We start from the raw sequence: 23367 nt of genomic DNA, 5'->3' as shown, positions 1-23367 counted from the left end.
TGAGCTGATGGAAGTCATGTTTCCTCAATTCAAACTACTTTATCTGACTTCTTTTGCAGCTCATCATTTTCCATGTTATAGTCTGGTTGCATATGTATGTCTTATATGTTCTTTTCCAAGGGGAAAAAAACACTTGGAAGGGAGTTTCTTATTTTAGAATTCCCTAACAGAACTAACATTTGCACAGAGTAAACCAACATGGCTTAAGAAAGGAAAGAGGAGGAGTAGGAAAAAAGGGAAGAACTTATAGTCATATTTTTGTATGGTATAGTCTTACAATTTTGAATTATAAAGAAAAAACATCTAACTACAAACTGTAAGGATAAAAGTACCACAAACCACAAAAAGTCAGTGGAAGCTGAAAATAATAATCCTTCCAAAAGAAGAGGAGTCTTTCCTGGCAAAAACTCCTATAAAATCTGTCTGGTAGAGTACTAATAAACCTTACTTATAGAGATGTCTAAAAATAACTTGGAGTGTTTTCATAATCTTAGGGTGAATAACCTGAATATAAGAAAACCATTATTATAAGTGAATCTTACAAAACTCCTAGACGTAGAGATACTTCGTTAATGTGCCACTTACTCTGCTATGCCTGTGTAAGCCTTTTTCCACTTACAACTGCCAAGGCTGGTTAATATGTATGGTAGTATTACTTGGAAAACATCTGTATTTAATTTGGGTCTGAGATAAATGACTCTTATCAATAAATCATAAATTGTCTTTAATTTTTCATCTTTTTTCCATGTCTACTACAGTTTAGGCCTTTGTCGTATTTTTGCCTAAGTGGTCTTCCTAGTCTTACGTGTTCTAAAGCAGGGGTCCCCAACCCCCGGGCCACAGACCGGTTCTGGTCCACGGCCTGCTAGGAACCGGGCTGCACAGCTGGAGGTGAGTGATGGGCTAGCAAGCCAAACTTCATCTGCCGCTCCCCATCGCTCCCCGTCACTTGCATCACTGCCTGAACCATCCCCACATCCGTGGAAAAACTGTCTTCCACGAAAATGGTCCCTGGTGCCAAAAAGGTTGGGGACCACTGTTCTAAAGTTTTATTAATACTGTTAGGAAAAAAAATTAAGATCTTCATTAGCAACAAGAAGCATTGAATGGCTACTATGTTAAGGCCTGAGACATTAAAATAAAATAATTACTTCATAATATCTTTATAATGATAGTTAAGAGTTAAATGCATTTTTAGGAACAAATATCTATTGGCTCATCTACTAAGAACTGAAGAGGTAGAAGGAGGAAGGAGGGAAGGAGTAAAGAAGGAAGGAAGGAAACAATCAAATAGCTAACAATGTAGTTGGAGAAACAAGACATTCGTTTTGGAAGGTAATAACACACAGATCAGACAACAGGGATGAAGAGGAGAAGAAGCTGGTGGGGGGAGGAGGATTTGAGCCTGGTCTCAAAGGGAAAAAGAGATAGAAAGGCTTAGAAGAGGGATGTAACCCTTTTAAAATGTTTGACCCACAGGCCAAAGCTTTATTGAAACACAGTCATGCTGTTTAGTTTACATATTTTCTATAGCTGCTTTTGTCCTACAATGGCAGAGTTGAGTAGCTGTGATGGAGATGATCTGGAAAGCCTAAAATATTGACTATCTGGCCCTGAAGAAAAATTTCTAGAGCAAGGATTCATATATGTTCATCTAATCCTTTTATTATTCTCAAAAATTTCAAGTTAAAATCCTGTGCACCACTGGTCAGAATGGCCATCATCAAAAAATCTACAAACAACAAATGCTGGAGAGGATGTGGAGAAAAGGGAACCCTCTTGCACTGTTGGTGGGAATATAAATTCATACAGCCATTATGGAGAACAGTATGGAGGTTCCTTAAAAATCTAAAAATAGAACTACTATATGACCCAGCAATCCCACTACTGGGCATATACCCTGAGAAAACCATAATTCAAAAAGAGTCATGTACCAAAATGTTCATTGCAGCTCTATTTACAATAGCCAGGACATGGAAGCAACCTAATTGTCCATTGACAGATGAATGGATAAAGAAGATGTGGCACATATATACAATGGAATATTACTCAGCCATAAAAAGAAACGAAATTGAGTTATTTGTAGGGAGGTGGATGGACCTAGAGACTGTCATACAGAGTGAAGTAAGTCAGAAAGAGAAAAACAAATACCATATGCTAACACATATATATGGAATCTAAAAAAAAATAAAAATAAAAAAATGGTCATGAAGAACCTAGGGGCAAGAAGGGAATAAAGACACAGACCTACTAGAGAATGGACTTGAGGATATGGGGAGGGGGAAGGGTAAGCTGGGACAAAGTGAGACAGTGGCATGGACATATATACACTACCAAATGTAAAATAGATAGCTAGTGGGAAGCAGCCGCATAGCACAGGGAGATCAGCTCGGTGCTTTGTGACCACCTAGAGGGGTGGGATAGGGAGGGTGGGAGGGAGGGAGACGCAAGAGGGAAGAGATATGGGGACATACGTATATGTATAACTTGATTCACTTTGTTATAAAGCAGAAACTAACACACCATTGTAAAGCAATTATGCTCCAATAAAGATGTTAAAAAAAAAATCCTGTGCGCAATATTACAGATATCTTTATATGCAATGAGGTCTTGATATTAGCATATGAAAAATGAGGGAGGTAGTACCATTCACAGAATATCACTTTAATAAAGGTTACTTCTGTCTATTCAAACATCTGTAGTGTTGTACAGTTCAAAAGTGACAAAGGAAAAAATTAATAACTGAGCTATTAGGAACCTTAAAAGAAATGAGTGATATTGAACTTAGTCCTGGGTGTCCCATGCTCACCATCTACATTCATGGTAAGTTACAAAAGACATGGCTTATGGAATCAATCCTATGACAAGTCCTTGTACCTCCAAGGGATGAGCATTAACACAGTGGGCAGGGAAATGAGCACCGATCACTGCCTATAAATAGCTGACTGGGTGCACAAAGACTTCCATGTCTAAGAATGTCCTTCAGTAGGAACCATCATTACCACATGCACTGAGAAAGTGTAAGGGCAATACTATCTTAGAAATGCCATTCTTATGCCTCTGATTATATATTTTTCTATGTTGATGTCTTGCTTCACCTGTTATTTATTTCCCATGGCTTTTCTCTTGCATATTAAATAACTTAGCATTAGATAATATTTTGAGTATATTATGCCCTTTGGAGCAAATAAGGGGAATTGACTTTTTTCTACCAAGTACCATTATCAAATAGTATTTTTAAAAATTGTGGGGGCTTCCCTGGTGGTGCAGTGGTTGAGAGTCTGCCTGCTAATGCAGGGGACACGGGTTCGAGCCCTGGTCTGGGAGGATCCCACGTGCCGCGGAGCAGCTGGGCCCGTGAGCCACAGCTGCTGAGCCTGCGCGTCTGGAGCCTGTGCCCCGCAACGGGAGGGGCCGCGATAGTGAGAGGCCCGCGCACCGCGATGAAGAGCGGTCCCCGCACCGCGATGAAGAGTGGCCCCCACTTGCCGTAACCGGAGAAAGCCCTCGCACGAACCGAAGACCCAACACAGCCAAAAATAAATAAATAAATAAATAAAGTAGCTATAAAAATTGTGTATATTTTGTGCTGCAAAAATTTTAAGATTCCCTAACTAATAATCTACATTTGATTCTTTAATACACACATTACTCAGTTGTCCTACATGCCAGGCACTGTGCTACCTATGGGAATAAGGCCTTAACATGAAGGAAATAGTTTCACCCTTCAAGAGATTCACAGCTTTTGCTGTGCACGTGTGTATGTTTAAAGCAACAATATTTAAACAACTTCAGAAGAAATGAGTAATTCAAAGAGAAGAGCTTCAAATAAAAAATTTAAGTAAATTTCTGACACCCAATAGGTGACAAGAGATTTCCTTCAACAGACAGTGTTTGAAAGCGGTGGTTCTCTGACCTTCTCATCCTGTAATATAAAAAGCTTCCTGAAATATCCAGTTTCCCTTGTTTCTTAAAGTTAAAAAAAATGAGAAAAAGATATATAAAATTCACACCTTTTTTGTATCCTTTCCTCCTGCTTAATTGAGGACTCCTGATATGTCCAAGTCACAGGTACACAGGCAGAAGATGCTAGAGCAGATCAAGCTCAGGCAGGCAAGAGTAAACCACTTTTCAGTCCAGCAATGATGTAACAAGCCCCCTCACATTATTAACTCTGCAACTGTTAACAGCAATTGTGGAAGATGAGCATTGTATTCCAGTGCCACCAGGCTGGTTTTAGATTCAGCAGTGACAGAAATCTATTCTTATCTCTTCTCAAAATCTAGGGGATTCTAGACCATGACCATGTTTTCTTGCATTGGGAAAGACAGCTGGACAGGCAGATGGTTCAGGAAAGACAGGCAGATGAATCAAATGGCAACAGATATCTATGAAAATATGAATGTTTCATGCTATGGAGAGGCAGTATATCTGATATGTCAGATCAGAAAACTGCCTGTCTGCTCTTCCCAACAGGGTACAGACAAACGGCAACAAGATGAATAGGAAGAACATGCACTGCTGAAAACTGCAGTGGCCCTTCTGCATTAAATGTTCCTTTTTAAGCAATATTCAAATATTTCATAAAATGGTTTCAATTCAGCTCAAAAATAGGGGGTTAATAAAGATGATGGGGAAAAGGCTAATTCCTCTCTTTTATAAAGAAAAGAACAGACATAAATACATCAGGTAAAACTTTTTCAATGTTGTAGTGTTTTTCTTCTAAATAAATAAAGCCTTGAAAATGGAAAGAGAAAAATAAGAGAAAAGGTATATACAGTCAAATAGCTCTGGGCAGTGACCTCTTTCAGTAGCCGGTTTGTAGCAGTAGCCCAGGGAAGACCCACTGAGATGGCTAGCACTGGCTGTCAATAGTAAATATTACTTCAGACCACTATGGTTGACATCTTCGTCCTTTACTGTAGCTACATAGAGACCACACTGTAAATACAGAAGAATGATCACCAGCTGCTTTTACCTCATTCAAACCTTTTTACAAAAGGTTTTACAAAAATTTAACCCATATATTTTTTCATCCATCTTTGTTTTCTTTCATCTAGTTCTAAGGTGCCTTGGTGAACAACCCCCTCTTCCTCTGTAACTAGACAGTCATTTAACACTATGTATCATTTGAATTGCCATTTAGTTTTCTCAAAGGCTTTCTTATCTCTTATTTTAATTTAACCTTATAGCCACTGATTGTGAAGTAGGTATTGTTAACCCTCTCTTAACAGAGGAAGGGAGAAAATCTGGATATAATACACTTTTTTCAAGATAATTTTCTCTTTTAATTTGTTTTTTTAAATCATAGAAAAACTAGGGAAATGTCTTTATTTTAGGTAAACCAATATACATGCCTTGAGATGTGAAAAAAACAACAAGAGACACTTTCGGTGTTGTCATTGTTAAATCCCAGTCATTTGAGAATAGCACAAAGCTGTATTCTGTGTCCAGGTATTTCATTGTTACATTGTTTCACATGTTACAGTGAGTTCTATTGGCCAGATAGCAAGACTCCCAAGAAGCAAACCCGGTTACTCTCCTGGTTTTCTTCCCAGAGAAGAAAAGTTTCCAAAGGAAACAGGTTTCTTTCTATGAACGGTGTTTTTATCAATTTCTTTCTTTGACTGATAGTTTATTTGTACAGAATTAGGGACATTTCTGAATAGAGTGAAAAATATTTTTCTCTTTCATTTTCCAGTTGTCATTGTTATTTGTGGCACTATAAAGTTATCAAGGATGAAATAATTTAAGATCTTAAAGGAAACACTTAACTATCAGTGAATCCTTAAGTAAGCAAATAAGTTAAATAAACAAACGTTATTCTAGAGCCATTTTACTGTCAAACTAGATTAACAGTACTAGAAATGACAAACATTGGGTACTACCACCAAAAGTTAAAAGTAATATTGAAATTGCCTCCTCATTTAAAAAAGCTAGGGGCAAAATGAACTGATAGTTTTTCAATGAATGAATGAATGAATGAATGAATGGTTTAAAAAAATCACATATATTTTTCCATGTTCTTTTCTTACCCTCAAATATTTCTTTCACTGATTCACGATTAATTCAAAGTTTCACTGATTCACTCATCCATTTATTCATTCATTTTGCTTTCATCATTTCCACATTGTTTATCTCCATGTCAGACCTTTCTCTTCAATTCTACTTCTAAATACTCACCTGCCTTTTCAATGTCTTCACAAATATCTTACAGGCACTTCAGATTCAACATGCCTCAAAATAAACTCATTATTTCATCCCCAATCTCCTCCCCCCCCCAAAGAAAACCCCCAAAACCAAACAAACCAAAAAACCGGGCTCGTCTTCCAGTATTTCCTGAGTCTAGAGACCTATCATCCAGCTGCACATGCCAGAAACATGGAAGATGTCTTGATACTGACTTCCTTGAAAGCTTCCCTTCCCTGCATCCACTCTTCCCTCTAGTCCGGTCTCCACACTGCAGCCAGAGTAATCTGCATGGAACATGAATGTGATCTCTCCTACAAAGAGATAACTAATAAGGACCTACTGTATAGCACAGGGAACTCTTCTCAATACTCTGTAATGACCTATATGGGAAAAGAATCTAAAAAAGAGTGGGTATATGTATATGTATAACTGATTCACACTGCTATACAGCAGAAATTAACACAAAATTGTAAATCGACTATACTCCAATAAAAATTTAAAAAACAACAAAACAAAACAAAACAAAATCCCTACAATGGCTTCCATTGCTCTCAGGGTCAGGACTACCCTCCTGCACCTGGCTTACACCTCACAGGGTCTGGCCCCTGTTACCTCTCTGGTCGCACGTCAAGTCGCTATTTAACCTAGTCATAGTCTGATTTACCTTTCATTGCCTTTAAAGGCCATTCTCCTTCCCACCTCCAAGCCACTCTCTCCCAGTTGATTGTTACCTCTCTCCTCTTCCACCTTCCCTTAGTTACTTAACTTCCGGTTCAAATGTCATTTCTTCAGAGATGCCTTCCACAGCCTCAGGATGGGGCCATATCCCACTTTAAAATGCGTTCTTTGTATGAATATCTGTTAATGTATGGCTCATTCACTAGACTTTAAGCTCCTCAAGGACAGAGACCCCATCTGATTTGCTCAGTTTATTATTCCAAACACCAACCATGTGCTTGACGCATAGAAAGTACTTAAGTAAATATGTGATGACTTCAACTGAACTAACATTATGGAACACTTGCCCTTTGACTGCTTTTCAATACCCAGATGCTTACAAAGTAAGCGGATAAAGTATTCTTTAATAAAATTAGAAGGGAAAAGTAAAATGTTTAAGTTCTGCTAAATATGGTAAAAGGTCAATTTAGAAATCCCTTGGGAATTAAGCTTATTTTTAATACAGCCAGTCACATAAAAGAAATTCAGTAAATTACCCCAATATTTGTTGGGTGGCTCTTGCAATTTAGACCGCTGTATGCTATTTTTTTAAATAATTAATTAATTAATTAATTAATTTAATTTTGGCTGTGTTGGGTCTTCGTTTCTGTGCGAGGGCTTTCTCTAGTTGCGGCGAGCGGGGGCCACTCTTCATCGCGGTGCACGGGCCTCTCACTATCGCGGCCTCTCTTGTTGCAGAGCACAGGCTCCAGACGCGCAGGCTCAGTACTTGTGGCTCAGGGGCCTAGTTGCTCCGCGGCATGTGGGATCTTCCCAGACCAGGGCTTGAACCCGTGTCCCCTGCATTAGCAGGCAGATTCTCAACCACTGTGCCACCAGGGAAGCCCCTGTATGCTATTTTTTAAATCCCTACTATAAAAGGCCTTTGGAAATCCTATCTTGTTTCTTGTCCACTCCCTTCCCCCAATGTACTCTTTAACAAATTATCAAATATCTTTCATTTCTCTCACTTTCCTTGAGAGCAGAGAGCATGGTTAAACAGGGCCTTTTACAAAGAACGCATTCAATACATGGTTTTTCATTGATTTAACCCATGGAATATAGAGGCTTTAGAAATTATGAATAAATTGAGGAATTTTACCAGGCAAGTTTATATGATATCAAAAAGCAAAAATATAGAAATTTCAATAATTGTTTCTACTAGGATATGCATTTAAGTATAAATTTGATATAAAAATTATAATTTTCTTTCCTCTACTAATATATATTTGAAAAAATAGTCTTAAAATTTATAATATGGCACAATGTGATTAAAAAAAGAGTGAATTCTTAAATTACACACCATTTATGTTTTCATTTGATTACGAAGAGATTTAGAGATTATTTGTATATCATGCCATATGGTTATGTCCTACCTTGAGTTTTAAAACATCTCAAATAGCAGACATAATTATTTTAATTTTTTTCCTTCATTAATTTATATAAGTAAATCGATACCTAATTTTAAAAAAGTATAATGGGAACTTAAGAATGAAGGGAGAAATACTATTCACTGAGAATTAAAGTTACTCATTATATACTGTCTTAAAACGCAAGGAACTAAGTACCTCTGTACTATTCTAGCCATACCATTTATATTCTCTATTTACACAATGAATGGACAGAGGGCACGTAAGGGAGAAAGAAGCTAAATGAAATATGTGCCTATTGAGCTCTCTAATACATAATAATACATCTGATGTTTGCTGCCCAATTATTTCAAACTACATGTTAAAAATTAATACTTTCTGGCATGTTATAAACTACTGCTGTTTTCTTAAGCCCTGATCATTGTCTGCAATGGGACAGGGTCAATATAAAAAATAACTACTGTTAGATGAAAAATGGATTGAAACAGGATAGTCTTCACCTTCTGTGACTCTTGGAGGATGACAACATCTGGAGAAGAGCACTGACATTGTCTCACTAAAACTCTGGGGTGATCACATTCACACAATCAAAAAAATACTCTGAGCATCCTAAAACCTTCATTCTGACTCACAACAGAAAAAGAATTTTGGTCTGTTTGTATAACACATACTGGTTTGCATCACACATAATTACTTCTTCATTTATGCAATATAAAGAAATGAATCAGTGAAAAATAAAAATGGAAGAATAACATTTAAGAGTGAAAGAATTTAGAATTATTTTTCCAGAAAGTTCTTAGTCATCTAATGGCATTCGATTAGTACTTTGGACAGCAGATAAGACCTATTTCATTTATTCATTAATTTATCCACTTATTCATATATCAGATATTTATCACACTCCTACCTTTTGAAAAGTACCCAGTGAAAAATGTTCACAGAAAATTTACACTATTTCCTTCCCCACAAAAAAGCAAATCAAACTGTGCAATAAAAAATGTTCAGTATTAAAAGGTCAATTTGAGAACACAAAATAGGGACGTGTTTCTTTTCTATAATAATAAAAATGTCTATTCATAAGAAGTATAAATAAGTGTACCGGACCACAAACAGTAAGTCTCTAAGCTATTTTATAAAACTTTGATATTCATTATAATAGAGGCCATTTTATTTTACAGTACATAACCTTACATTAGAAGGAAATGGCCTTTGTTTAGTAAACAAAATAGCAAGTGAATGACATCTTCTCTCTTGTGTCACTTTAGTTCTACAGATGACATTATACCTCCAAGAATCAGACTTAAACCATTAACTAGCAACATTACCGAGTTATTAGGTTAGGTAAATAATAATTATTTTCTAGCAACATTACCGAGTTATTAGGTAATTATTAACCAGCAACATTACCGAGTTATTAGGTTAGGTAAATAATAATTATTTTCATACACAAGTCATAAAACCAGAGACCCGGGGGAAAATATAACCCTCTATAAATTATGCATACATTTAATTTTACTTATTTCTTTAAATCAATGGGTCTGTGACCTAGGATACTATTTTCAAGGTACCCTTCTTAAAGATCTGTATCTTATTTGGAAAACATAAGTCCAATTAAATGCAAAAAATTACAGATGAGATCTTGAGGTTACTTTCTTTTATTTTCTTCCATTATGAGAAATATAAGATTAGTGTGGGAAAGTGAGAATGCCAGAAGGAGTGGCGCTCTGTCTACTCTTGGCTCTGTCACTAGCACAGTTCTCAGCATTTAGCAGGCTCCCAGTAAAAAGAAAACTACGTGTTATGCTTTTATTTGGCTCATTATAGTTTGAAGCAGTCATGTTTGAATTACTAGAATTACAGAACATAAAACATTGGAGAGTGTCTTACAGTCACCTGACTTTATGAGGAAAATAATACTGGAAGATCATTGTTTGATATCTGAGCAAGTATGAAGTTATCTTTCACTCTTTCTTTCACTTACATATAGGGTCTAATATCGCAGCAAATCCTGATGGCTCTTCCTTCAACATTCACCCAGAACCGGCCACTTCTCATGCTCTCCACCACTACCCTCCTGGTCCAGCTCCCATGGTCTCTCACTTCGATTACTGCAATAGCTCTCTAACCAGTCTTCCCGTTTCTGCAATTGCCCCCTTAGAGTCTATTTTTAAAAAAGAATTCCAACTAATCCTTAAAAAACCTGGGACAGATCAAGTCAGTCCTCAATGGCCCCCATCTCATGAAGACTAAAAGCAAAGCCCTTTCAATGACTTACAAGATCTTCCTGATCGGGCTACCGCATAACCATCTAACCTCATTTTCTGTCTCCCTTGTTGGCCTTCTTTGGACATACCTGGCAGGTGCCTATCTCAGGGCTTTTTGTACTTGCTACAAAGTTGCTAAAGTTTTTCTCACTGATATTCACAGGGTTCACTCCTTTCTCTCTTCTGGGTCTTCTCTTACACCCTATATAAAACAGTGCCTGCCCTACCTTCCCATTCCCTTTAATCCTATTTTGTGACTCTCTATAACATTTCTCACCATGTGGAATATTTTATATTTACTTGCTTATTCTTTTTTAAGTGCATTTATTATCTGCTTCCCCTCTCTTTCGTAAGCTCCGTAAGGGCAGAGTTTTGTTTATTCGCTACTGAAGGGGAGCAGAATTTGCCACCCCAAAATATGACTTTTAGGCTTAAGGATTATTTTGAGCTGATTATTTGAGCAGACACAGGAGAAGCTCGGAAAACTGAGTAGTTACCCATTTTAAGGGAAATTTCCATTTGTAAGGGTGTCTCCCTCTCTGTACCAGGAAGAGAGGGATGACTAAATCTCTAAAAACTCATCAATGGAGAAAACACCGACTTAAATCTGCATAACAACCTTACCCTTGTTGATTGTGCTTTTCCTGGTAACTTCCTGTAACTGGCCTCCCCTCTTCCCCAACATCTTTCTTTTGTCTTTAACTGGAGGTGGTATTTAAGGTGGTGGCTTGGGCCATTTCAGGGAGTTACTCAGTTTTCCTGGGTATCTCCCATGTATACAGGAGGTATACTTGTTATTAAACTTCTGTTTTTCTCCTGTTAATCTGTCTTTCATTACAGGACTCTCAGCCAAGAACCTAGAAGGGCAGAGGGAAAATTATTATCCTCCCCTATACTGCTGTAGCCATAGTATCTAGAAGAGTGTCTGGCCCAAACATACTCAGGGTTGGAAACACATAGCTCAAAGGGTAATGAGAGTAAGGTAGCAAATTGTGGAGAAATGGGCTGGAGATAGAGATGAACCACCTGGAGATTCCTAGGCTTTAATTTTGTTTTTTCTTCAGGGTGAGGATGTGGACTTGTTGGCACCAACAAGAACCAATAGAGCCCAATGTTTAAAATATCACATTAAACAAAATCACACAGATGTATAAGTACTCCGTGAATAGTGTCATAAGCTCCACATTACAGCCATTAGTAAGAAAATGAGCGTCTCAGATTCAACAAGGCCCTATCCTATGTAGACAGTGTCATCATTAGAAACTCTGGGGACCATGGTCAAGTGAACTGAGATATCCTGCATTTGCTTTTGCCTTACGTGGCCATCTTCTTCTGAAAAGTTTCTGCATCCTTGGCTAAGTAGACAACTGAATCTAATCTTACAGTGGTATGGACATGAGTGGTCTTTTCCTGCTAAATTGTGAGCCTCTTGAAATGCTGTAGGGATATTTCTTATTGGAGAGCTTGGAGATACCCCTTTCCTACTCAAGTAGCCTTGCAGTGTCTAACCCAAATCAGTGTGTCAGAAAGAGTATTATTATCTTCAATTTATATTGGAAGAGACAAAAGTATAGTAGGTAACTTCATTCATTCATCCATTCAACAAACTTTTACTGAGCACCAAAACTAGATACTGGCAACTGTTCTCTGTATCAAGGAATGAACAAGATAAAGCCAGTATCCTCATGGAGCTTACATTCTAGTTGAGGCAGACAACAAAAAGTAAACCAGTACTTTTTTATGGTTTCTATGTCTACATGTACCACTGTTATACATATACATATATTTATACACACACAGTTGCATATGTAGATATAAATAAAATAAATGTCAGGTCATGATAAGGACTGATGAAAAATGAAGCAGGGTAAAAGTTACAGTGAATGCTGAAGTAGGGGCGGGGAAGGGGTCCAAAGTCACACAGCTGATGTGCTACAGGGCCAGGATTCAAACACAGAGCATTCCAGTGTCAAATTTGTGGGCTTAACCACTATGCTGAAGCTGTTAAATGGCTCTGCAAACACTAGGCTTCCAGGCTGTTAGAGCTGGCAGTGCAGAGGCAGATAGTCTGAGTGGCACAGAGACACTTGAAAAGGAAAACCTGGGAATGAAAAGGCCTTCTCATTGTGCTTTTGAATTTCATCAAATAAAAAACATATTTAAAGATAACAATTGGACAAAACCCCTAGTAATTCTCAATATTAGTGAGGTGAGTCAATGCCCAGTAAATGGCTCAGGCTTGAGTTCTCTAGTTCCATGTTGATTGCTCTGATCCTGCCTCGGCGGCCAGAGAGTAGGAAACAAACATAAAAAACAAAAAAAGCAAGCGAGAAGGTTAAGCTTGTTTCTATGTCATCCGTGTTCTAATGGATTCTTCAGAAGCCAGAATTTCTATTTGACCGAGACTTATTAGGAAAAGCTAGCTACTCTAGCATAAATCAGGTTTTGCTTTAGAACCTGAATTCAACCAATGGTTACCCAAATCCCTGGGGTAATCATGAACTCAACTCCACGGTTCTGGCCTTAATCTCCTCTCTGTCGTATGGATGTGGTGTGAGCTAGGATTCAAGGAGACTGCACGACCACCTGCAGGAAAGAGTAAACCCACCAGCCCTTCACCAAGGAACTGGGTGGGGATGAATCATCCCAGGAAAATATGGAGTTAAGACTTGTAAAGCACTCTCTTATCTCTACAATGAGGCTTTCTCTAAATCAGCATTTATTAAATGGTTTTAAGATTTGCTTCATACAAGAGATGTCCACATGGCTGCTTATATTCACAAAAGGGAAGAAACTGAAAAGTATATCTAACACATAGTTTAAGTGTTTTGCTTCGTTTCACAGGCTTTGTCGTTCACTTGATCTAGACTTGGGTCTTCCACTCACCAGCTGTATGACATTGGACAAGTTACTTATTTTGATGGCTCAATTTTTTTCTAGTGTGAAATAGAGAGAAATGGTCATAGAAATATGAAGACTAAATAAGATAATGAATGTGCTTGCCCAATAGGAATCATTCAATGAATGTGTGGTGGCCATCCTTTAGGGAGCCTGCTCAGTATGTGTCCCACCCTCTGAGAATTATCCCCTCACACACAGTAACCGGCTCCCGTAAATCTATGTAACAGTCATCCTGCTTACTTTTCCCTTGTCTAGCCATGTTATTGATTAAAACAGGGGTAGACACCTAATATAAACTGGGCCAATCAATTCTTTCTGCCAAGAATTTGAAATGAGACCTCAAAGAGTAATTAATTATCTGCAGATGAGGGGCTTGGAAGGTTGTGACTCGAATGTCACTTGAGGGACCTTTGCACATCGGGGCAGAGGAATGTAGTTTTCAGAGCAAGAGGGAAATGAAGTAGCAACATAGCAAGAAGAAATAATGAAAGACCAAGTGAACACAGAGGGTAAACAGAAAGAGATGCTGCTTTGGCTCCTGACTGCTTCCCAGTTCCTAATTATAATGACCCCCAGAGCTGGCTGAACTTCCTGTCTTTTGAGTTCTGTGAGATAACTCTATTTCCTCTAATAAATTTCCTATTGCTTAAATTAGCTTAAGCAATTTCTGTTATTTGTAATCAAATAGGCCCTAAGAGAAAATGGTAAACCAACCATTTGTGTTTGTTTAATGTAAAAGATCACTTTTGACATTCTGAACCAGAAATGTACTTAATGTAATTAAGTGAATAAAAGTCAGAAATAATAGAGAATGAGGTATAGGCCAATTTTCCTGCATCATTTCTATGTAACATAAGACAAGGCTAGCCCTCGCTAAGCCATGAAACAGTGTTCATGTACTCCTATTCCCTTCTTCCCCTCTCTTTTCACTCTCAAGGACTTTCATTCCGTTTACTGGACTGAGCTGAATTCCTGAACAGTATCCTACATATGCTGCATCTTTCCTACCCGTAACCATAAATCAAAACTCATCCGTTCTCTGACCCTTTACCCCAAATCTATCATTTCTGTTTTCTAAGAAGGCAGTTAGATACTCTGGTACATTAACTCAAGCCAACATGTTAATTGATTCCAGGATAAGAGAAGGCCTCCTTTTTCATTCCTGGAAACATACATGTGACTTTAGGAAAAAATCCTTTAATTAAAATGAATGAAACTAGCGATAGGAAATTCTGACACTGAATAAAGTAGCAGGATAAATAATTTTTAGGAAGGTGTTCCTGTGAATACCAAACTGCTCTAGGAAAAAAAAAAAAAGGTTAAACTAGAGGAGGACCATATATTTTTGAGACATTTAAAATTACAGTCCTCTTTGTACTGTAGCAAAATTGGTTTAGAAGCTAAAAATAAAAGTACAGCTTAATATATTCAAAATTATAATCAAATGTTAGAACAAGAAAACCAGTCATAAATGCTTAGTCAACTAACTGAGATTATCACATTTCTACGCTAATCCTGTGTTTTTAATTAACAGATAAAGCAGAAGGGGGTATCTAAACAATAGTGTACAAAAAAATGAAAAAAATTTTCAAGCTCTAATTAAATGGAGAAGCAATAACAAAATACTGCTGCATTTCAGCAACTGTTCATTAAAAAACAACAGAAAACACCTTGGTATGTCTTTCTAAAATTATATTTCACAGGCTTCAGCATCCTCTTCTGTTTTTACTCATGACCATAAAGAGTCCAGATGTTGATTATAAGCTGAGCCATCACACCAAACACCACCTGGCCTTCTGCCCTGAATCTTCTAATTGGTCAGAAGATGCATGTCTTATGGAAAGCAGCTGAGTCCAGTGTAGTGATTCAGAGTGGGGCTCTCAAACCAGAGTGCCAGGATCCACGTCCTGGATCTGCCACTTTCTTTTAAAATGATCTTGGGCAAGATGCTCAACCTCCCTAACCATAAGTCTCCTCATGTTACAACAGGCCCAACAATAGTACCTACTGTTGCCTTGTGGATTCACTCATTCACCTTTAAGTGCCAGGCACTGTTTCAGGCTTTTGGAATCCAAAAGTAAACAATATAGGTAAAAATTATTGCCCTCCTGAAGCTTAATTTCTCATATATTGAATCAAAAGCACTTAATTAGCATAATGCCTGGTACTCAGTAAGTAATCAATAAATGTCAGCTGTTAGGTTCATGAATACTTGATGAGACAGAACAAAACACTGGAATGGGAATGTGTCATAATGAAGTCAGCACATCCAAGAACTAACAGTGGCCCTGCCACTAATTCTCTAGGTGACCTTCGTTTAATCTTTCTCGGCCGCAATTACTTAATCTGTAAACTGATCCCTTTTATTAAATATATGGTGGATCATAAGACACAGAAAAGATGAAGCGTTCAAAAACACTGAAGAAAATATGCAGATACCTTAAGCACAAGAATACTTTTCCACTACGTTCAAAGTTTAGGAAGAACTCAGATGCTAGTCAGTTGCATTTAAAAAATAAAGAAAACTCTCAAGAGAGTTTCCATTTTCAAGGGAAAAATGTAAATGATCAATATCATACCAAATCTTTAGCTTCATAAAATATGAAATCACAAACAACAAAAATAAGACAGAAGCTACATCTTACATTTATCTTAAAAAGTACACATGCCTAAGTCTTATCAGAAATCACTGGATGAAATAATCTTCTTCTGGAACATATCTAAGTGAAATGTAATATTGTTCCTTTCTGGGCAATCTTAGCTTTCTTAAATTGTTTTTCCAATGAAACTTAAAAATAAAATTGGTCCCATACCTACACCTTTTCACAAGATTATACATTTTTCAAGATTCTGTAAATTTTGTTCAAATTACTTTCCTTTTCCAGTTAAAAACCACAGACTTTTAACTGTCTTAAAATTATCTGAATGTATGGCTAGATATTCCCAAGTTTAGCCAAATTAAAGGGTATACACGGCCCTTGGAAAGAAAGACCCTGTTTATCTGGCTCAGCCCAATGTTCCTTGGTCTTCCCATTTTGATAGTATTATACTCTTTGTAGTTCCATGATTGTCATGCTTTCTCATGAAAAACGTGACTTTGCTTTCAACTTTGCTTCAGCTAGAAAATTCTTTCCCCTTCTATTCAATGATACACTCAAGTCTCACTCAAACAGTATCATCTGCAAAACTTTCCCTGATTACTCCCCACCATAGCTCCCATACTGACAGGTCATATTAGACCCTCTTGATATTACTCCCATGGTATCTTGTACACATTGTCACTAAACTGATAATCTCTTTGCATTATTATTATTTTCTGTTACATCCATCTGAAGGCAGGGATCATGATTCTCATATTGCTATCATCCTGGCAAAGAATAAGCTAATGTTCATGTTTCTGAAGTGCCAGAAATATCATTGTTCTCAATGGATAAGCAAAACATTTAGCAAACAATAAAATATTTGCAGTCATATATTTTCATTTGTAGAGTTATTAATCTTACTCCATAACAAAGAAACATCATTGTGGTAGAGTAATCAAAAATGAAGAGAAATCAGTACAAGAGTTAAAATAGAAACAGAGGGCTTCCCTGGTGGTGCAGTGGTTGAGAATCTGCCTGCTAATGCAGGGGACACGGGTTCGAGCCCTGGTCTGGGAAGATCCCACATGCCACGGAGCAGCTGGGCCCGTGAGCCACAACTACTGAGCCTGCGCGTCTGGAGCCTGTGCCCCGCAACGGGAGGGGCCGCGATAGTGAAAGGCCCGCGCACCGCGATGAAGAGCGGTCCCCGCACCGCGATGAAGAGAGGTCCCCGCACCGCGATGAAGAGTGGCCCCCACTTGCCGCAACTAGAGAAAGCCCTCGCACGAACCGAAGACCCAACACAGCCAAAAATAAATAAATAAATAAATAAAGTAGCTATAAAATTAAAAAAAAAAAAAAAATAGAAACAGAAATCATATTCTATAGTACCTCTCCCAAGATACTTTTTCTGGCATTGACAATGACATAAAATATCATGAAATGAAGAAATGCTTCCAAGACTCCCAATAGATTATGGTCTTTAACTCAAATACATGGCAATCAAGAGTTTATCCTCCCTTTACTTTCCATGGACAAATAAAATACATGGCACAAAACCAATTTTTAAAAATAAACCCAAATAAAAATAAATCTTGCAGTAGAACTCATCAGCAATAAAACCATAAACACCGTTACCATTTAAATCTAATATAATGTCAAACCTCAATCCACTTAACATCAAGAATCATCAGGTTTAATACTTTTTCCAGAGTGACACCTAGCGATCTAATAACATGCCACTCACTGTAAGTAAACACACCCCTGCAAAGTTTATCAGTGTACTTCAAATATTTGTATGAAGTACAAGTAGGAAAGAAAATTTCACATTGGCTTATAGAATAATTATAAAGAAAACAGGGTTGATTACAACTAAATTGAAACACAAAATATCCAACACTCTCAAATTATAAGCAGAAATAGTTTCAATTAGAAACTTAGTGTATCAAGAGAACACTCCTGGAAGTGAAATGGAAATTACAACAAGAACACTTTCCAAAAAAGCATGCCATTTCTTTATGCAATTATTTGTTTCCATTTTATAGCTGTCATACTTGTTTATCTTTAATGAAACATTGCTCTGCTCTTCTCATAGTAATCAAAACAATACAACAAAGCTAAAGAAAGAGAATGCGTCCCCCAAAAGTTAAGATAATATTCTGGAGAGATTCAATTAGAAGTATTTTCAAGTTCTGAATTCCAGTGGCCTCTAACAGGATAAAATGTATAAGTTCATATAAAATTTAAAGCATATTTAAATTTTTTTGCTTTGATTTGTAGGACAAAGACTTTAGAATTCATAGACATACATATATTTTGGGATGTCAAGAATGGGGCTTGGGGCCTTTCTTCATTACTTGAAAAATGAAAGGAAACTTTTAATCACGTTTTAGAAACTTTAATTAAATTTTGAAATACCTTACTAGAAATTTTTCCAATGAGGAAAAATATTTTTCACTGTAGTGTATACTATATACATATATAGTATTTATATATTTGTTATATTTACACTACATAAATATATATATGATATTTCTTAGGAGAAAAAAACGTATAACATGCCTTGAGTATATCTATTAAATATAAATCAATTAAAACTCCACTGCAATTACTACTGCTACCACAGAAATAGTTCCACAGAATGACACAGAGGAACACAGTTCTGTAGCACAAGTCACTTCCATAAAAAATTCAACACAAAGAATGATTTACTTTCTCAATATAGAGTCATGTATTGGTGAGGTACCAAAAAGGAAGAGAAAAAAATTGAATTCATCCAAAAGAACATTTACGTTAAGATTGAAGAGGAACAAAAAGATCACTGGCTAGAGATATCATGAAATTCATCCAGTAATCATGATTAACAAGAGAAATAAGAATAGCATATAGTTTAGAAGGTATCAGTGGAAGTGATTATAGAAAAATATTATATTGTTGTTATAATATACCTAGTAAGGAAAATCATATCAAAAATGTATTTATGAAAATAAAGACAAAAAGAAAATATTCTATGTGACAGATGACAAATTTGGAGTTTTTGTGTTAATGCTTATCAGCACCCTGACAGATGTGACTAATCGATCACTGGACTCTTTGTCACTGATCCTGGAATCCTTCTCAATGCACAACACAGACAGCCACTACCAATCACTGAAAGTCGGCACTGAAACCTATTTGTCAAACCTGCTCTCAGCAACATTGTTCAAGATGTTCAATCAGGAACCTTACCCCCAGGCAAATAGTACAGGACTATGTACAACCTTCTAGGATATGTGGTCAAGCGCGGGTTGACTTTCAAACATTTGGAAATGCATGAAAATTCTTAAAAACCAAAATGGGAAAATAAAATTACAGCAGATAATGTTATGATTCTGTAAGTGGGATAAATTTTTGAAAGCTAACTGCCATCGGCAATTTAGAATGGTTTCAATTCTCATGATAGAGGCACTTAAAAAAATACAATCATCCATTTGCAAGAAAAGCAATCACTAAGGCAGCAAGAAATTGAAACAACAGTTCCCTCAACCACAACACACCAGAAATTAAAGACTGTTATTGGTAACTGACATTAAAACAGTTTCAAGAATGTGTATTTATTATGGCTTAAAGCCATAAATAGTCTAAGAGTTTAAAAAAAAATCTGAGACACGATAAAAACTGCAGTAGAGAATGTGATACCCAAAGTAGCTTTAACACCTGAGCAATCAAAATTATAGGTTTTCTCTAAATAAAGGGCAAAATCCTTAATTGTTACTTTTAACATGAAGTAATGAAATTAGTGATAATGCAATTCTTGTCCAAAATCAATTTTTTTAGTCTTCACAAATATCTATTACAATGTGATTTGACCTACATTCATTGAAAGTAAATATAGTCTATATTCATAGAAAGTAAAACAGGAATATGATAGTAGCTTAGTTTTAGTTGTTTTAATTTCCAGAAAAATAGTATCCTTGTTGAAATGTATTTTAAAACACATGTGACTGTTGAACCATATTTGAAACATAAGCCATAATTTTAGTTTCAGAATAAAACTGAACACTAAGCAAAATTTGGGGGGGGGGAATTAAGTAAAAAATATTCATTGAGGTCAAATAAATGTATATTTCAGGTGCATATAACTTTGTTCTGCTGCAATTCTATGTTGTACAACCTCACAAGAAGATGAAGTCAAAGGCTGCATAATGAAACACATGAGAGAAAAATATACTTCTATAACCAACCAGCTTCAAGTTCACAATGGTTCAATCTGACAATGAACCCTCCCCACGTTAAACAGTACATGTGCTGTTTCAAGTAAATAAAAACTACATCAAATCCCCCACTTTATTTTGCTTATATACACTTAGCCATATTTAGGATCTGACATGAATTCTGCAAGAGATCTTAATTTGTATTCACACTTAGCAAAAGAAGATTACTTTCAGCTACAAGCAGCTAAAACCACAATCTATAAAGCATTAAAACCAAGTTGCTGGTCTTGATATAATTAGAGAAAGTTTGCTAAAATCTCCTTTGAAATAACTAGTGTGCTCAAATCTTTTACCCTTGGCCAAATTCACTGTCATGAATTGTTTTACCAGTAGGATTTTCTGTAACTTTATAAGTAATTTCTTTGAAAAAGGAGAATAAGTAACACATGAAACAATCTTATTTGGCTATAAGTTTGTAGCTGCTTATACAACTAACTTGTGGTATATCTTATCACTATGCTATTCATGATTATAATAAAACAAATTTTAATTAGTAAGTCATTGTCTAATGAGGTATACTTACCTCAGGAAGACAGAAAACAAGTGTTTCTGTAAACTAAGTAAGCAACTGTCAAAGAATGCTTTCACACAAAATATGAAAACCAACAAGAAAATACATGTTTTGTGAAAGAAATTCATTGCTTTATGATAGCAAGTATATCGGTTTTCTAATACCCTATTAATAAAACTGGAAAATGTTTAAAAAATATTCTCCTTACCTGTGTATACAGTTTTTACTCTCAAGATAGGCCATACCAGAAGCAGCATCTAATGAAAATTTCACTAATTGTTTGAGTTTTATTTCATCCTTCTTCTTTCTCAGAAAGGAGAGGAAATCACCTCCTAGAAGAATTGAAAGATGAACAATGAGACAAGATCATGATGAAAATCATATTTATCACCTATTAGAGATACCTGACAGAACAAAAAGCATTACACATTTAACCATACCTTTTGCTCATTTCATTTAAGGTGAGGATAAAAGAAAATATGAAAAGAACACATCTTATTAGAAAGCAGACACCATGAATTTTCTTAGATGCAGTTTAAGTACTTTAAGTGCTTCACACTGTATATTACCCAACACATAATAATATTCAAAGTCATACTTCTTCCTCTGTCACAATTTCTTACCAATTTGCCTGGCTAAAATTTTTTAAGAAATTTTATTTTCTCTAATACCAAATAAAAGATTATAATTATTATGAGTTAAAAAAGTAAATGATATCGAATTAGTTATCAGATTCAGTGACTGCTTAAAAAATTGAGATTATTAACAACACCATCACTAATAGTAGAGTCAGACAGGAAAAAAAAAAGAAGGCTATGATTTGGTAAGATTTAGTTGCTGAGTCAGATTGCATTTTTGTGCATCAAATGAATTCCAGTGATGACTTAGAGAAACTCCATAAAACGGCATGGTCCAAAAAAAATGTAATGCAAGCCACATAGTAATTTTAAATATACCGGTAGCCACATTTTAAAAAGTTACAACAATAAAAAGGTGAAAGTGACTGAAATAGTATGTTTTTTCTTTAGCCCAATATATATAAAATATTATTAAATCAACATGTATCATTACAAAATTATTGTGGACATATTTTACATTTTATCATCCTAAGTCTTTAAAATATGTTGTGTATTTTACATGTATGGGACATCCCAATTTAGATGCACATTTCCATCTGAAGTATTTGATCTGTATTTAGATTTCATCAAATTTACGGTTAAAAAAGTAGACTCACATACCTAGGTTGTTCCAAACATACTTAACCTTTTCTAATAACTGAATCATGTTATTGGAAATTAAATTAAATTTTAAAATTTAAATCAATTAAAATTAAATGAAATTCAAAATTCAGTGTTTTAGAAGCACTAGATACATTTCAAAAATTCAAGAGCCCAGGAGCCACATATGGCCAGTGACAACCATGTTAAATAGGGTAGCCTTACACCGTGCATTCACTAACAGCATGGCATTAAACAATTTCCTTGTTAATGTATAGTGTAATGTATTGCATTATTAAACAAAACAAAAGAAAACCAAGTTAAAGTATATTAGAATGAACGTTCTCTAAAAACACTCATCCCTACTTTCTCTTTCTATTAGGCCCTCCCATATTAAGCCAGAATTTTGCAAGAGGGATTAACATTTTAATTGTCATTTCCTGATGCGTTTGATCCTCTTCACCAGGGACCTAGGCCTCCTTAAATAGAACAACTCTAGAGATGAAGACTTAATGGCTTTTTCTTTAATGAGAATACCTAGAAAATAAACACCTAACTCTCCTTAGAAAGTTCTCTTTTTCTAATCTCTTCTCCTATTCACAAATCAGTATTACACAAATTTAGGTGGACTATTTGCAAAATCACTAAGCTATATGCTTTAAAAATAATCTTAATGGTGTCAGATAATTTACTTTTTTTTCTGTTCTTTTAAAGAGAATATCAAATTTATTACTATGAACATTACTGAAATAGCTTCTATCAAGCTTGACTTAATTTTCGGAAACAAAAACAAAAACACCTAAATGCAACAGTAAACAGCAAAATTACCACTAATTTCTCAACTTTAATAGGTACAAAAAATGTCTATTAAAATGGACTTGAAATCAATATTTAGTTCAAGTTACTTCCTGGACCAATATTCACATATATTAATTCTTTTGTTAGATATACATTGGCCTAGTTTAGAAAAAGTGCACCCTTCTGGTCTTGAAACCACATAGCATTTTTTCTAAGCTATGGAATAACTTTCAAATGAAAAAATCTTTTCTGCAATTTGATTAAAGCAGCATATGACATAACCCCAGTGTTCTGCAGAATCCTAATATTATTTCTTTCCAAAACTAGCTCACATTCAGCACTTTTCCTTCTGCCTCCTGCTCTTTTTAAATTAGTCTTTCACATAATCCTCTTCATACCCCAATCCCCGGCCCAGCCTGTAAACCCTGTGAAGAGAATTGCGCTTCTGTTGTTCAGTATGCTAATTTCAGTGCCCACCACAGGCTGTCTAGCATGTAATAATACCTCAATAAGCATGAAGACAAGCTACTCAAGAAATTTTTTATTCATTTTAAACATTTCT

At 36.0% G+C, this 23367-nt stretch overlaps 1 protein-coding gene across 5 annotated transcripts in view; it reads right to left on the bottom strand.

The window, feature by feature from the left end:
- Positions 1-23367, bottom strand: part of FER (FER tyrosine kinase) — a 467575-nt gene that overhangs the window by 94811 nt on the left and 349397 nt on the right. For all 5 annotated transcript variants that reach the window (XM_057540547.1, XM_057540548.1, XM_007192081.3 and 2 more), the window contains one exon: positions 20999-21122. In XM_057540547.1, coding sequence (XP_057396530.1) covers positions 20999-21122 — 124 coding nt within the window. The remainder of the gene's footprint in view (positions 1-20998; positions 21123-23367) is intronic.

This window comes from Balaenoptera acutorostrata, chromosome 2 (genome assembly GCF_949987535.1).
Source record: "Balaenoptera acutorostrata chromosome 2, mBalAcu1.1, whole genome shotgun sequence".
Lineage (NCBI taxonomy): Eukaryota > Metazoa > Chordata > Mammalia > Artiodactyla > Balaenopteridae > Balaenoptera > Balaenoptera acutorostrata.
The sequence above is the reverse complement of the archived record's forward strand: the minus strand, read 5'-3'. Positions and strand labels throughout refer to the sequence as shown.